This window comes from Triturus cristatus, chromosome 7 (genome assembly GCF_964204655.1).
Source record: "Triturus cristatus chromosome 7, aTriCri1.1, whole genome shotgun sequence".
Taxonomy (NCBI): Eukaryota; Metazoa; Chordata; class Amphibia; order Caudata; family Salamandridae; genus Triturus; species Triturus cristatus.
Window position 1 is genome coordinate 377,738,449 of NC_140590.1, and position 16,352 is coordinate 377,754,800.

The window sequence follows — 16,352 nt, forward strand, 5'->3', positions numbered from 1 at the left end:
CAGGACGGTGGCTGGAATAGGGCTGACGAGGCTGGAAACCCTTACCACGAAAGGGTTGATAGATAGGCTGGCCACGAGGTGTAGTAGGGGCCCAAGGATCTGGTTGTAGCTCGAGAGTCCTTGAACCTCACTAGGGCTGAGTCTGCCTTCTCCCCAAAAGGACGGGATCCATCAAAGGGCATGTCAATCAAATTTGCCTGGACATCGCCCGAGAAGCCAGTTGTCCTAAGAAAGGCGTGGCACCTCAAGGCCACTGTTGAAGAAATCGATCTGCCCAGCGAATCTGATCAGGTGATGGCACTGTGCAATTTTCCTATTCACAGGAGCCCCAGTGCTAGGCTTGGACCATGTACCTAGAAGGACACCTGTTAGTGCCTCGTTGAAGGGCAAAAGAGGTTCAGAGGTGGAAGCCCCAGGTTGAAGCATTTCGGTCAGGAGATTAGTCCTGAACTGCATGGAGGGCAACTACAGTATGATGAGGACCTCGGCTGCCCTCCTTACCACCAAGGCATAAGAAGCCCCCTCTTCTGTACCCACAGCTGGCAGAGAGAGCACACCAGTATCTGGGGAAGTGCCCAGTCCACTGGCCTCCCCAAGTTCCCCATACCAGTCCATCTGCTCTGCAGTGACATTCTGTTGTTCCAAAGGGTCCAAAGACCCCTCTCATTCCTCTCCCGAGCCCAAAACATCTTCAAAGTGTTAAGGCGACAACATAGAACCCCTGGGTTCAATCGACATCGTAATCTGCGTCAAACTGTGCCATTACGGCTCCGTGTCGTCAGGTATAAGGATGGGGCTGGCACTGCTGGTGGGCACCTGTGGCATCGACTTCGGGTCTGATGCCGGGAGAGGTCGCAATGGCACGACCGGCATCGTCCCGGATCCGGGAATGGATCGCAGAGGCCCGACCAGCTCTGTGGCCAGAGCCAATGGCGTTGAATCTAATGGTGCCCCCTCTGACCATGCGGGACTGAAGGCTCACCAGAAGGGTTGGCCAACTCAAAACGCAGCACTTGACCTCGTAAAAATCTTTTATTTGAGCAGGATTCACTCCGGCTCCCGGCAAGGGAGGGAGGTGCAAAGCCGACCCTGGCTCAGCAAACGTTTCCGGATCCAGCTTGACTCCTGGGAAATTCAGGTAAGGAGTCTGCAGCTAGAAGTCTCTATCAGGTACTACATGCACAAAATGTAACTTTGCAAGACCATTTCTATAATGTATTGCTGAAGTTTGTGTGAGGATGGAAACAACTGGTCCGACAAGACAACAGGCATGGAGGGACAGCACTTGTCTGCATGAAGTATTTAAGTAATGAAGAGAGGATGAAGCAGTGCAGAAATACAGGAGGTAGACAGGAAGTGATTAGATTTACCTGCATGGTAAATTTCCTGTAGCGGTCGTTCAACAGCTCCATGTTGCTCTGTTCCTCGTCCAATTCCTCCTCCAGCTGAGAAATGCGAGCCTCCAGGGCCCTCTTCTCATCCAGGAATGCAGACCTAGGGGCAGAGAGGGATAAAACAGTCATTCTGCTAGAAGCGGCAAATGAACTTCTAAACCGGGATAGTTCGGTGCAATACTAACTACTTTGAAAACCTCTGTTCTTCACAAGATAAGTGCAGGAGGAAGTCTGGAGAAAGCTGATAGACAAATCTGGGCACTGAAGCTTTAGTTTGTCAAAAGATAATATTGGGACAGCGCTCAGGATGGCAAGAGCCTGAAATCTTTTTATTTGTTAGCGCACAGTACCTGTCTAACTGCAGTTATCTTTCTTCTGAAGCCCCACACATCATCTAGCACTCCATATGATATTTGCCCTACAAATTCAGGAATACCATTGATCAAGTCATTGTCTTTGCAATAAAGTCACTACTGTACTCATCTTTCTCATGTGGGATAGTGGCACAATGTTGAAAGGAGTCAGTGGGAAAGTCACTACTAGGAAAAAAATTGAATCTTGATCAAACAGATGTGGCCAATTGTAGACCAATTGCCCTTTTGCTTTTAGTGGTGAAATGGGGGGAGAATTGTCACTCAGTGGCTACCTCAATTTTGGAAGTCAATCAGTTACTTGATGAAATCCAAAAGGGCTTTCGAGCGGTGGTCTGAATAGAGGCTGCTTTGCTCTCGGCCCTGAAGGAACAGAGATTAGACCTTAATGATGGAAGTTCCACATGTCCTATTCTTCTTGACTACATAGCTTCATTTGAGATGCTTGACCACCTTATTTTAATCCAGCAGGTAGTGGAGGTGGGGGTTAATAGTACAGCTTTGGATTGGTTGAAATCCGTTTAGTAAAATAGGTAATCTGTTGCTATGCTTTCTTCTCATATGCCCACGAGCATTCCACTGGCTTGTGGGGCACCACAAAGACTGGCACTCATTCTAATATTGCTCAATGTATATATGAAACCTTTGGCTAATAGTGTAAGAAACTTTGCATTTGGATACATAGATTATTTTTAATCTAGAGAAATCTGGTTAGCAAATCAAGGACAAACTATCCTTGGTACAATGTTCCAATGGATGAATTATAACCAGAGGCGTAGCTTAAAGGGAGTTGTTTGGAATGTGACACCCAGCAAATAAATGGATTCTTAGCTCGCTAGTTGAGTCTGGGTGCCCAGAGTTCGAGTCTGCTATTTCAGTGTTGGGTTTTCTCATTGTAAGCCAAGAATGAAAGACAAAACAGTGGCCTTTGATGAAATGGAAGACAGACAAAGGTACTCATTTAGTGGCTGAATTTCAAAATGTGAAACCAGATAACCTGGAACCAATACCAGCTTTCCTGCATGTCCAAATTGTGTGATCCTGAGCAAATATTTTATTTCACAGAACCTCCTTCATCTTGGTTAAATATGAATGCATTTTCAAATACTTGAGATCTGTATGTGCGCTGTGCAAGCACTGGTTATATTTGGTTTAATAGACTGTATTATTGCTTCATCTCTAACAAGAATATATGTCACATGTAGGGTTACATGGCTACTGACTTAACTCTTCGTTTACTAATCGCAACGTTGTTGGGCGGAGAGCCATGAATGGTTCTAATGATTTTTACTTTCACTAAATTTCAGTCTACGTAGTGATATTCTGACGTACTACAGTGCAACGTGCTTCTGTATGTTAAAGAAATATACGCTTTTTAAACATTTTGTAGAGATTGTATCATATTTTTACATCATCTTTGTTGCACAATATACACGCCACAAATCGTTAAGGCTAGGCATGTGTACGGACACTTAGAGCCAAGCCAGACCCATGGCTTGGCTCGCTCTATTAATTAATGTATGCTCACCCTCTTCTATTTGCGACTCGGGCGTAGTACATGGGCAGTCGGTCACCTTATAAAATGATTTGTAAAAGGTGAGGACTAGAAACATGGAACCCTGCCCACATCCACCGATTTGACAAGTCTACCATGAAGGCTTCTTGTAGCAAAAACAAAAAAAAGAGTGCGTCCATAAAAAAAAAAAACTTAAAAAAAAGGAATTCTAGGGCAGGGACTCCAGGCCGTCATGTTGTACATGAATGTAATCATGATTTCCCAGGGAAAACTAGCAGGCCCACGTGGGGTGGGCAGGAGCATAGGTTCAGCGCGGGCGTTTGGGGTGCAACACCCCTCAAATGCATTCTTAGTTTGGTAGATGGGCCTGGGAGACCTGAGTGGGGCTGCTATGTCTGTGTTGGGTTTTCTCATCATTCTCTTTTCACCAAGTGCTTTTAACTTGTTCACTTTCTGGATCGGGATCTTAAATATAGTGATCGGTTTACCAAAAAAGTGGTATATCTGCACCAATAGAAGTACACATTGAATGGGTGCAAATATACTATTTTTTAGAATTCACAAACATTGGAAGTAGTAGGCTTGGAAAGCTGCGCCAGTCTCGAGTTTTCAGGCATTCTACTGACAATCAAACACCCAAAAGAATGAATAGTCTGGCCACGAATCCAACCCATTGTTTTTTGTCCACTGTGCTACACTAGACAGAGGCCTACCTACTGTAAAGCAGTACTTACCATATTACTCGTGGAAACAGTCCATCCCAAACCTTGGTCAGCTCACCCCTCCACTCTGCAGCCGACTGCTTGTTTAGTTCGGAAATTTGAGATTTACTCCCTCCACATCTCAATGACTAAGCTTTGCCCTTTAAGTTTTAATGGCACTAAGATAGCTTGTTCTGGGTAAAAACAACCCTTGGGAACTTGTATTGTGGCCGTGTTCAATAGGTCCCCTCATGTTCCAGGTAAGAAATTGAGAAGCTTAGGCCTTATATTGGACAAGGATCTGAGTTTGAGCCTAATTCCATTAATGTACAAGTTACTTACCTTCGGTAATGATGTATCTGGTAGAGACGATTCTAGCCGCAGATTCCTTAACGTAGAATTATCCCCAGGCGTGAGACTGGACCCGGAAAACTTTCTTGCCCAGCATCTCTGCACGCCGGGGGGCAGTACCACACGACTCCGCCCGACGTCTTCCGCGGACGTGATGTCAGCGAGGTCACATAAGCCCCACCCCGGCGCACTGACGTCAGTTTGCTTCGGAGAACTTTTACGCGCCACAACGCGGAGCCATCACAACAAAACTGAGGAGAGCATGGGAACAGTGTGCGAAAAAACCAGAGGAACAAAATAGAAAGAAACAAAAGGTGAGGAACAGCACCAGTTGGCACCACAAGGCCACAACAATAAAGCCAGAGCAGGAAAAGAGAAGAGCACCACTCTGAGGAACAACTGCGCCAGCCAAGGCGATAGCACCAGTTGGCGCTAAAGCACCAGAAGGCCAGAGCAGCGAAGCCATAGCAAGAAAAGTGCAAAGCACCACTCTGTAGAACCACCATGCAAGCCAAGGCGAGTGCCATCCTAGAGGCACAAGCATGTGAAAGCGCTGTGACAGAAAGAGAGAGGGTCTGCAACCACAACCACACAGTGAAGGGCCACAAGCCCGGAACAGAGGAGCAACAGCAATCCATCCCCAGACTACACTGCCAAGGATGGCCAGAACCCCTGAAAGTAGCAGGAGGTCAAAGGACAGGCAAAAGAATCCCCAACGTAGAAGACCGCAAGGGGATCAGAAACTCGAACTACAGAGGGGAAAAAAGGCAAAAGTAGGTCCTTACACTGGAGAGAAACCAGGTGGAGGGATGCCTGACCGGAAGAAAACGAAGAGAACACCCACAGAAGACAAGCCACCCAGAGGGAGGAGACTGCAGAAACCCAAGCAGAGGGTCCTCACAGAACGGGAAGGAAGGGTGGGTCGTGTAAGAATCTGCGGCTAGAATCGTCTCTACCAGATACATCGTTACCGAAGGTAAGTAACTTGTACATCTGATAGAGACTACTAGCTGCAGATTCCTTAACGTAGAATAGATACCTTAGCCGTACCCAGAAGGGAGGAGGGCCTGCGAGAGAGCCTCCATACCAGGAGAGACACAGGCGCCCAGGAGGGGACATGTCACAGGGACAAGAAGGGAAAGGCCAGGAGATCCTAAGCCCAACCAAGGGAGAACCGCCCAACACCCCGCAGGGGCAGACAGCGCCCGAAAAGCCTCAAGGAACATAAGGACCACCTCAAGGCCCAGGGAGAAGAGGTAGAACCGGAGGCAGGGTCCACCGTAAGAAACACATACACAGGGACAGAAAATAGCTGAACACACCTCGGCCACAAGCAGCGGACAAGGCAGGAACGGCTCCACCGCCAATAGCGCAGGCGGAAGAAGAAGGGCACAGTTGCGCAAAGCCCCAGCGGAACCAGAGGCAGGGGCACAAATGAACACATCAAAGGCCACAACGGTGGATGAGAACAAGCAGGCCTGCACGGGCATGCGCAGCCAGCAGCAGGCAACACCACGGAACGGCACACCCAGGACAAGCCAGACGCCACCAGAACGCAGAGGCCAGGGCCAAGACAAGCCAGACGCCAGCCGAAGGCAGAGGCCAGGGAGGGCCAGGACACACCCCAAAAGGAGGGGTCGGTCCAGAAACACACACACTGACCCACGAAAGAAGTGGAACCAGGCAGTAAAGAAAGAGAGAGAGAGAGCGAGAGAGAGAGAGAGAGAGAGAGCGAGAGAGAGAGAGAGAGAGAGAGAGAGAGAGAGAGAGAGAGAGAGACGGAGGAAGGACCAAGCCGACCACCAGAACACAGAAGCCAAGGAAAGCCAGTCCCTCTGGAACACCAGACAAGAGAACCAAGTCGAAACGCCGGACAGAATTGCGGAACCGCCACAACACGATGCCGCAGACAGCAGGCCAGACTGGTCTAGCGACTTAGCGAACAAGGAGAAGAACGGACCAGGGCGCAACACAAGATGCGTCAAGACAATCAGCAAGAAGATCGCAACTGCGACATACCGTGACGCCACGTAGAGCAAGGAGCCCGAAAAGGGCAACCACACCTCCCCAGCACATGACAGAGCTATGTAATAGCTACAATTACCCCACATAGGGTATGTTACGTCCCAAGAAACATGGGAACAACTCTTAGGAAAACATTTCCACAGCAGAGGACAAACAGAAAGACCTGCGGGTTAAACCGCAGACGGCTTGCCAATCAGCCAATAAAGAAGAAACAGAAGGTCTTATCTCAGGACCTACACGGGCTTACCAACAGTCAAAACCACAAGGCAAAAAAGGGCCGGACCAGCAGCCAACAGCACCGAAGGGCCAACGGAAGGGCCCTGAAGGCACACCGACCAGACAGAACACGCAACCGGGGCTACCAAACATTAGACCCCAGAGAAACAATGGGAGAACACCTCCCAGAGCACAGCAGAGGACCGACAGCCAGGTTCAATGAGGGGGAGGAGGAGGAGGAGGACGAAGCCCCGCAAGGAACCGCTGTATAGCAGAATCCGCCGTGTCATCAAAAGGGAGGTCAACCAGACGCTCCCTAACATTCTCAGGAAAAACACTGTCCCTCAACCAAGCATGGTGACGGAGGGCCACCGAAGAAGCCATAGTGTGACCAAGCACCTCGGAGACATCCAGTGCTGAGCGAAGAATAAACAAGACCAGCTCCCGGCCATCCACAACATGGAGTCGCAGATCAGCGCAGGCACCCTCCTGAGAATCACAAGACAGAAGGACTCCGTGGAATCCCACAAGCTGGAAGTGGCTCTGGCCAACACGCAAAGTGTGTTGAGCGCCCGCAAGGCAGCACTGGAGGAGGCGAAGATGCTACGCCCCCACGAATCTAACCACCGGGCCTTCCATGACGGAGGAGACAACACTGAGGGCAAAGAAGGAAAGGCAGTCTGCAGAAGAGAGCCCCTGGCAGAAGGGTGGAAGGAAAGGCAGACAGGATCATGTGGAGCAGGACGGTGGCGGTGCAGGAGCGACTGGGGCACCGGGTCCCCCGTGGCAGGACACCACCAGGTACTCAAGAGAGAATTATGACGCAAAGCTTCGAAAGGAAGAAGCAGTTCCCGTCCACCACAGCCCTGATGGAGAACTTCAAGTAAATGGTCCGCGGGGAAATGGGCAGCCGAGTCGCCCATGTGCAAAATCCCAGCGGCCGTGGAGACAGCCCGGGCGAAGGCAGCACTCGCTTCCGTAGGGCAACACGGTGGAGAGAGCAATTCCTCCGTGGGAGACGGCTGTAGGCTAAGCCGGCCACCCTCCAGCCCAATCGGAGGAAGAAACGGCCAAGCGCGGACAGGAGAAGGCTGGACAGACGAGTGGGGAGCCTAAGGCGCCTCCGGGGAAGACTATGGGCACGGGGGAAAAAGCCACGATGAAGCGGCCCGTCTCCGGGGAAGAAGATACAAAAAGTTGCCGAACCTCTGGACAAGAGGGGGCCTCCGAAGACGAATCAGCAACCCGACGCCGGCACGGTGCCGTGGAGTCCGCCACAGGCGCCAGCTCAACGTCAACCGGCGCCAAAGGGGACACCTAGACGACCACCACCACCGGCGCAGCGGGGAAACGGGGCGGGGCGGCTAAAGAAGGACCCGAAAAGGTGCCGACTTGACCTCCGACGAGGCAGCCGCCTGCGTGGAGAGACGAGAGGGACCCAAGGACGCGCCCCGGCCCCCAGCCAGCCCCTGTGGCACCGCCAGGGCCGACAGCCGCCGGCGCCTGAGCGGCGTCAGCTCGACCTCTGACAAGGCCACAGCTTGCCCAGAGGACCGAGGAGGACTCGAGGACGAGCCACGAGTCCCGGCAACCTCCCGCGACACCACAGGGACCCCCACAGGGGTTTGCGGCGAGGCAGAGGCGCCGTGGGCCGAAGGAGGGAACCCCGTAGGGCCTCACCCAGACGACACCACACTCCCACAACCTGGAGCCGAACCTGTCGGCGCCGTGGACAGAGCCGCCGGCGACTCCGCAGAAGGCCCCGCACATGGCAAGGGATCCGTGGACGTGCCAGGAAGGGGAGGAGGAGCCAAGTAGGCCTGCAGGGCCGCAGCATAGGCCTCCATTTGGGCTCTGGACGCCACCACACCGGGAAACAGCGGGTAGGGGGGCAACGCTGGAGGCCGCACGACCCACGAAGCACCTGCGCCCCCCATAGGGCAGGGACCGGGCCTCGGGGACAAGTTGCGACACTTACCAACGGGCGAGCGACGCCCCTGCGGCCTCTGAGGAGGACGATGTCGGAGACGGAAGCGGTGGTTCCTGGACCCTTCCGCGGGGGACGGACGCCGTCGACCTGGACATGTGGGCTTAAAGGAGCTTCATCCGGCGCTCCCGCCAGGACTTCGGCTTCATCTGCTGACAAGCCTCGCAGTCCGTGGAGTCATGGTGTTCCCCCAAACACCACATACAGATGGGGTGAGGGTCCGTCTCCCACATCTGGCATGCGCAAGACGAGCATGTCTTAAAACCCGAAGGCATTCGCACACTGCTCTCAAAGGAGAAACGCAAAGCGTGAAACGAAGGCCTGAAAACAGGCCAGGGACACAACCCGGATCCGCGTGGCACGCGGAAAAGAAGGAAACTGACGTCAGCACGCCGGGGTGGGGCTTATGTGACCTCGCTAACATCACGCCCGTGGAAGGCGTCGGGCAGAGTCGTGTGGTACCACCCCCCGGCGCGCAGAGATGCTGGGCAAGAAAGTTTTCCGGGTCTAGTCTCACGCCTGGGGATAATTCTACATTAAGGAATCTGCGGCTAGTAGTCTCTATCAGATCAATTGTGTAATGTCTGCATATTCCCTGCAGATTAAAATGCTGAGAAATAGCTTTCTCTTGACTCAAAACAAGCAAGGGTTATGCTAACTAGACTATGTGAATCCATGTTACATAGGACTGCCAGCTAAGTAAATTTATAAAATGAAATTAGTGCAGAATTTTGAGATAAAAGTAATATTTAACTTGGGAAATTTGATTTAGTCTCTGATGCTTAGAAATCTCTTCTTTGGCTTGCAGTGGAGAGAAGGATTACATTTAAAGCCCCTGATACTGTTATTGCCTGCTACTGTTATTCCATGGGAAGGGTTCTCATCTGTTTCAATAATTGCTTTCAAGACTAACCGGTGGTAACTTGCTGAGATCAAGGAGCTAGTTTTTGCTGAAGATTTCACGTATTGCGAATGCAAGATCTAGAGGAACAGCATTCTCTGGGACAGCCCTCATTCCTATGGAATGTTCCCCAGCTTATACTCTGGAAAGTCTTTCCACTTTTCAAAAAAGAACTGAAAACTTTATTGTGTTAGGAAGCTATGTTCTATGGTGTCTCACATACAATTTGATAGCACCAAGAAACCTTTAGAGCACATTTTAGCATGTAACAGAGCGCTCACTTACAAGAAAAATCAGACATATGGGCAATATGGTCAGATCAAAGGCTAAATATTCATTGATAAATACCAGACTTTAAGGCAATATAATCTCTTGCTTTAAGTAAAAACACTTACTTGCCACTGGCTCCATTTAAAAGCTCATCTGCCAAGTCATCCCTCTCCTGCTGGGCTTGTCTCTTGGCTCGTTCAGCTGCTGCAAGGTCCTGCAGAGAAATGGGGATGTCAATGGCACTTAGAACATATGGAATCTGCAGTGACATGATGCAGATTCTTAGTAGCGCACAAGCCACTAGCACAAAGTAAATAAGAACTGAGATCCACATTTTATGAGTAGTTTCCAATGGGTCCGTAAAGGTCCCTGGTAAGCGTGAACCTTGGGATAAAGAATGCCTGCTACCTTTCTAAGCTTCCCGCTCACATGTAAAGGGTGACATTTCTCGGACTAAAATAAAGAGGTCATCCATGTAAAAACTCATCCTTAAGTTCCCTTAAGTTGGCTGAATTTAGAAACATTTTGAAGACGGTGTGAGTGAAACTGGGAGCCTCTAGGGGTTCTACCCCACTTTTTACATTTTGTTTTTATCCCCACTTTTACTGAGGACTATGCCAGACACCGAAATCCCAACAGATCTTGTGCCATCTGTTTCATACTGTAGTCTCTTGCAACTTGCAGGAGACTGGTGCAACTTTGTTCTTCCACTTACATAGGTAGGAAAGGGCCAAAACGTTGAGCACTATGACCCGCTTGTAATTCAGGTTCTCTGTCACATGCCTGTTTGAATATCACTGGTGGACGACATCAAGACAATAGGTGAGTCATGCGGTTACAACCTCTCAACTTAATCAGAAGCAGACATTTCATTCATTGGGTCTGGAGGCGAAATAGCAGTGCCCATGCACCACTGATTGATTATTAAGAGTTCCTGGTTTAAGCTTTTCAACGTCATCATTATTTAGTAGCAGCAAGAAGAATGCAGCTCCAAGAAACACTCTGTAGAAGAGCGGAGAGATGCCATGGAAACCAATGCATCAGGTTTGACTGTTTCCCCAGTGAGGGGTCAGACCTTCTTTCAGAGTCACATGCTATTTAAAATAGAGTAGCGAGTGGTCCAGGTTGCTGAGAAATGTCACAAGGCATTCTCGGTATAGATGAAGGCGCTAGAATGAGCTTTGACAGAGGGAGGTGGTAGTTATCAGGATACTTTTTCAACAACTCTCAGGCTCAGAGGTAGACTAAGAAAAGCACAGGCCACCCTCATAACCACCTTATTGGAACATATGCGCGCCGAGGCTTGAAACCTGCATGGATGGCTTTGCTTTCTGCTTCAACTGGTGTGCGACAAGCTTAATTTAGGTTTTATGATCAGGAAAAAACAGACTAACAAATTTGTACTTAACTTCCAGTAGCAACAAGTCTGAAAATATATTGTGCCTGTGCTGGAAGAGAATGGGAGAGAGTCTCATTCGATAGACAACAGCGCTCCATCTTCTTAAAGCAGAAGCTTGAGGATAGTCTTTGGAGGCACCTTTACACCTGCAAGAAGCCAACTATTAAGGAGCCTAAGCAGCTCCGTAGTCCGAGCGCCAAGCCGACCACTTGTCCATGTAGAGCGCACACCGAGTGATGGAACATCCAGGCTGCCTTAAAGGAGCAGCTCACATTTTTCACGCTTTTAACATGCAGGCCTCCTTTTCTTCATGTCGTCAGTTCTAATACTTTACAATAGTTTCAACACGATTCTGCAAGGCTGCCCTTATATCAGAATAATATGCTAATTTCCAGGCAGAAATACTCATATAAAGGGCTGTCCTGCTTATACTATGGAGGGGATCTGCTCTTTGGAATATTGCAGCGTCTACCTCCAGTTCAAGACGTCACTTCTGTTCTTGCTTGATAAAGAGAAGTATCCAGGCTCCCAACTGTTGTGTGTAGATTTAGATTCCGTATATAGGTTTCCCGATTTATGCCCTTATATAGGTACAATTCATATTGCCCTTATTTAGGCATAGAAAATCCAGCCCTTATTTAGGTATTGTCCATGCTAACCAAATACAGGCATGGTCTCCTACAGCCGTCAATCCACGTCACAACGAGTTCTTGGAAAACCAGACTCTTAAGTCTTTATGAATTTCCCTTGCTTGGATATTGATTTCTCCAAGAACTCATCTAGTATGCATGAACATCTGTTCCTTAGGGGTTCATTCATGAAGTTCCGATGCCCGACTTTTACATCAATACAGGCATTCCTAAACACCTTCAAGGTATAAATATACCTGCACTTGCCTTGGCAAACCACGGTTCCGGTACGGTCCAGCTAGACTTCCTACTTGCGGTTCGCCACAGCAAGTTCGGAAGGAGATCGAGTTCCAGCCTGATGCACTGACCGGACGCTGTCATCTTCCACGCAGAGAATCCAGCTCCAGTGTTTCTGACTCCTCTTGCGGGGTGTTAGATATCGAGTCCCGGAAAGAGATTCCAACCTTGCACATTCTAAGGTATGGAGCAGACTAGAACTTAGAGAAACGTTTGGCAATTCTTGGCAAAACTAAACTATAGCTAGCTATACTTTAGAAAACCACACCTAACTCTTACCTCATACTACACTTAGGTTAGGTACACTGGGGTAGAACTATTTAGAAGCATCAGATGAGTATTCACATTTTAGTCTGTGTTATTTATGTATGTATTTTATGAATATATGTCATAGCTACAAACCATGCTATTGCAGTATTATTTTATCTCACTGCTAACTCTGTACATATTGTACTTCGCAGCCTGTCTTACGATTGTAGCAGTTCATATCTCTTGCACGAGAAATAAGACTGTTCAATAAACCCTTTTTATTGAAAGGCCCGTCTCTCTATTTCTATGCAACTCTGTAGAAACGAAGCATGCACGATTGACTGAGTAAAACTATTATCTATTGTTTCCACGATTCTGAGATTGTTCTGATTCTAAGGGAAACAAAGTTGTCATGTTTATGCGGTTGTCAGAAACGAATCCCTTCTTGTTTATTCAAGAAGTTTCTAGTGACCTCTGAGTTAGCTGGCACACACAAGTAATTAAGTTTATTGCACTCGATAGAGACATACTGACCTCAGTCCTATGTCAAATCTAAAGTGTATATTATTCCAATGCGCAGAGCCTATCAGGGATATAGGAACTACCCTACACCACACACGGGCAGGAATATTCTATGTATGACTCACTGTAAGGAGCCCACAATACACACCCGGACACTGCATACTGTTTGGAGGGGCTACAAGCAGTCTGAAAGGTTCCTCCATCTTTTTCTACCTAGAGACACGCTTGTGAACTCTAGGCCGAAGTGCATATGTGAATGCACTTAACATAGCTCCTTTTATGGGCATCACGGACGAGTCTCCCCACTAGTGTGTGGATGTCGGCTTGGGTGTGAAAGTGCTGGCATTGGCAGGAAAATACACTAGTGATTATGTACTCGCGCTGTCTGCCAAAGGCAAGTGTTTAGTCAGGTGCACCACAGGAGGCAAATGTTTGTCTTCCAACTCATGAGTGATTTTTTTGTTATTTGGGTCACAGCATATGTGTGTGTACTCAAGGGATACGTTTTGAGTCGGAGTAACCTGATACAGAGGAAAAGGTAAATTCATTAATGGCCGTTTCCCTTCTCATCCTCCGTAGAATCTGGAAAATCCATGTTTGCATCAACATACATAAAATAGGATGCATATTGCTAATGACGTCCGAGGGCAGCTTATCTGACGCTTGTTAGGAGCCTCTCCCAGCCTGAGGAGATAGCCTTAAAGGCACAAAACAGCGAACAGATTATTCGAAGAAAATCGAAGATTGCTCGTTCCCACCCCCTTTACTGACCTATACATTCACTTTAGGAATTGCCCCACTCCTATTACACCTGTATGTGACTAAGCCATGTAGTGCTGCTCATTTGATATGACTGTCCTCTCATGCTGGCCTCGAGGGTTAGCACAATACACAAATACAAATACACAAAGAGAGGACCTCTTTACCCACAGTTCACAGCAGATGGGACTTGATAAGCAGCAAGACTGCTTTGCCTAATGCATCTTCAGAAGTACCTACTGCTCAAGAAAGGAACCCTACTGAGCTACCCATGGGCCTTGTAATGATGTAGGCAGTGGTCAATGGATTTATATGTCATTGGATAAGAGGTGGATACCTCCTGCTACTCTGTTTGAAGAGCTGAGGCAGTACCAAGTTAGGCGCATCTGACATGTTAATGACTGAGCTTGCCCAAACATTAGCAGATTTTAGGGGTATCATGCAGCTAAAGCTCTCATTCTCTGCAAGTGGCACCAGGCCTCTGACTGTAATACCACTGGAAACTCTTTGTGACTGCACCATTCTTGACAGGTTAGGCCTCTGCTTATCCACCTGAATATGCACAAACCTCCTGTAGCTGCAGCAGCTCTGCTTCTAGGCTCTTGAGTCTCTTTTCACTCTCTCTGGACTGGATGAAGATCTCTTCTCGGGATGCCCGAGACTCTTCCACTTCGATCCACAGTTCTTTCATCTGGAGCTGTAAAAATAGGCCATATTGAATCAGTCTAGTTTAGGACTTCTGCACCTCCACCTTGGTTCAAAGTATTACGGCCATGTTTTTCACTGCTGGTTTCATTAAAAATAATAGTTTGTGCAAGTAATAAGAATAGGAAAATGTGAAATTTGAATATATATGTTTATACATCTTCTTTTTCCCCAAAGTCTTCGGAAAAATCTCACATCTGTCCAGCTAGACAGCAAAATACTTTAGAGTAAGAAAAGGTCCCAAAAAGGCAGAAGAGCCCGTCGTACACTGTACTTGAGACATGATTCAGTGGATCAACATGCAGTCTAGCCTCACCTGTAGCTTCCTCAGCTGCTTGAGGGCCTCTTCCCGGCCCTTGTTGGCCGCATCAATCTGGCTCGCCATGTCTTGCAGGTCCATCTCCAGTTTCTTCTTGCCTGCCATTGCCAGCGCCTTCTGCTTGCGCTCTTCATCCAGCTCCACCTCCAGGTCACGCACCTGCAATCCCATGATGGTATGAAAGTTAGCGCGTTAGGCAGGCTGACAATAACATTAAAGAACGTATAGGGTGGCAAATGTAATAACCTATATTCTTGTTAACAAACTTATCAAATACTTTATGGGTTCTAGAGGGAGTTCTTCAGGGGAAGGCAAAGCATAGAGAGGAATTAAAATCAAGGAAATGTGTGTTCCCTTGGTCGTTCGATATATATACAGATTTAAATAGATTTCCTCTAAAAGGAATTTCCTTCAAAAGGGTTTTCCATTGATTTGATTCCTTGAATGTGCTTTCTCAGTTTTAATGTTTCCATTAAATCAGATCATATACATTGTATTGGTTGGTGTTGCATGATGCTGGCCAAGTTTCGAAACTTGATTAACACTCACATATAATCGTTCCTCCTTTTGCCCTCAGTACAAACACACAAGGTGTCACACCTCTCACTGCCTTTTGGAGGTCATATCATTACTAAGCTTTGAGCGAGACCACCATTAGGGAAACAGAATGATGTGTAGGTGCAACTTTATTTTTCAAAACATTACCAGAATGTTGCTTATTTAACTGATTAGAGTACAACAGATTGTTGCATAAATGCAACAATAGAACAAAGGATGATAGAAACCCTCTGATGGCAGGCTCTCTCTGGTCTACAACAGGTCAAATATCAGACAGCTAAACACTCCTTCAGTCTTTATAAGAGGGTTACAATATAATCCAGCAGACAGCCCCTTTTCAAGTATGAAGAGTGCTGCTTCTCACGGTGCCAGAGAGTCAGGGAGAAGTGGCGGTTCACAAATGGTCTGGAAAAGATTTAGGTTCCTTAAGGCCAAGATAAAACGTATACAAAAGTGAGTGGCATAAAGATCACTGCAATTAAGAGCGGACAAACTAAATGCAGAAGCGTGACAGAAAAAAGGGTCCTAATCTCAGAACAGGTATCCAATGCCACCAAGTGTCCAACCGCAAGTAATTTATTGTTCGCCTTCAGTCAAGCGTACTGGACACGATACCGCGGAGCACTGGTGGCTGTGCCAGAACGTTCTCATTCATTAAGCTAATCATGTACAATGACAGGAACAGGCTATCCTCGGGCAAATGCAACGATGTATGCAAAAAATGCTGCCTTTGATAAAGCAATTGAGAAAGGAGAAAAACACAAGATGCTTTCCCATAAGTATCTAGAGCTCATAAATGATAATGCAAGTAGAAACAGCAACCAATTGGAGGCAGTGGTGAGCTCCCCGTCCCCCCGTAAGCTGGTAACTCGTATATATTGCAATATGCAAACCATGGCACCGGTGGTGGCGCCTAAATCCATGCTGTATTGGAACGAGGAGCTCCAACCTGTGATATCTGAGGAACAGTGGGAATTCTGTTGTGGGCAGCTTACTGAGCTTTCGCCAAACTACAAGTTACGTCTAATACATTTTAAATACTTGCATAGGTTTTATACAACCCCCATCAGCCTGCACAGAATGGGGCTTAGAGAGACAGATGAGTGTTGGAGATGTGGGTCTGCCTCAGCTTCTTTTCAACATATAGCATGGTCCTGCCCGAAATTGGCAGGCTATTGGCCTC

General features: G+C 48.0%; 1 protein-coding gene across 5 annotated transcripts in view; it reads right to left on the reverse strand.

Moving 5' to 3' along the window:
- LOC146809721 (uncharacterized) overlaps positions 1–16,352 on the reverse strand; it is a 614,997-nt gene that overhangs the window by 75,743 nt on the left and 522,902 nt on the right. For all 5 annotated transcript variants that reach the window (XM_085616561.1, XM_085616559.1, XM_085616558.1 and 2 more), the window contains 4 exons: positions 14,609–14,770; positions 14,156–14,284; positions 9,858–9,946; positions 1,371–1,494 (listed from right to left, as the gene is read on the reverse strand). In XM_085616561.1, the coding sequence (XP_085472687.1) occupies positions 1,371–1,494; positions 9,858–9,946; positions 14,156–14,284; positions 14,609–14,770 (504 nt within the window). The remainder of the gene's footprint in view (positions 1–1,370; positions 1,495–9,857; positions 9,947–14,155; positions 14,285–14,608; positions 14,771–16,352) is intronic.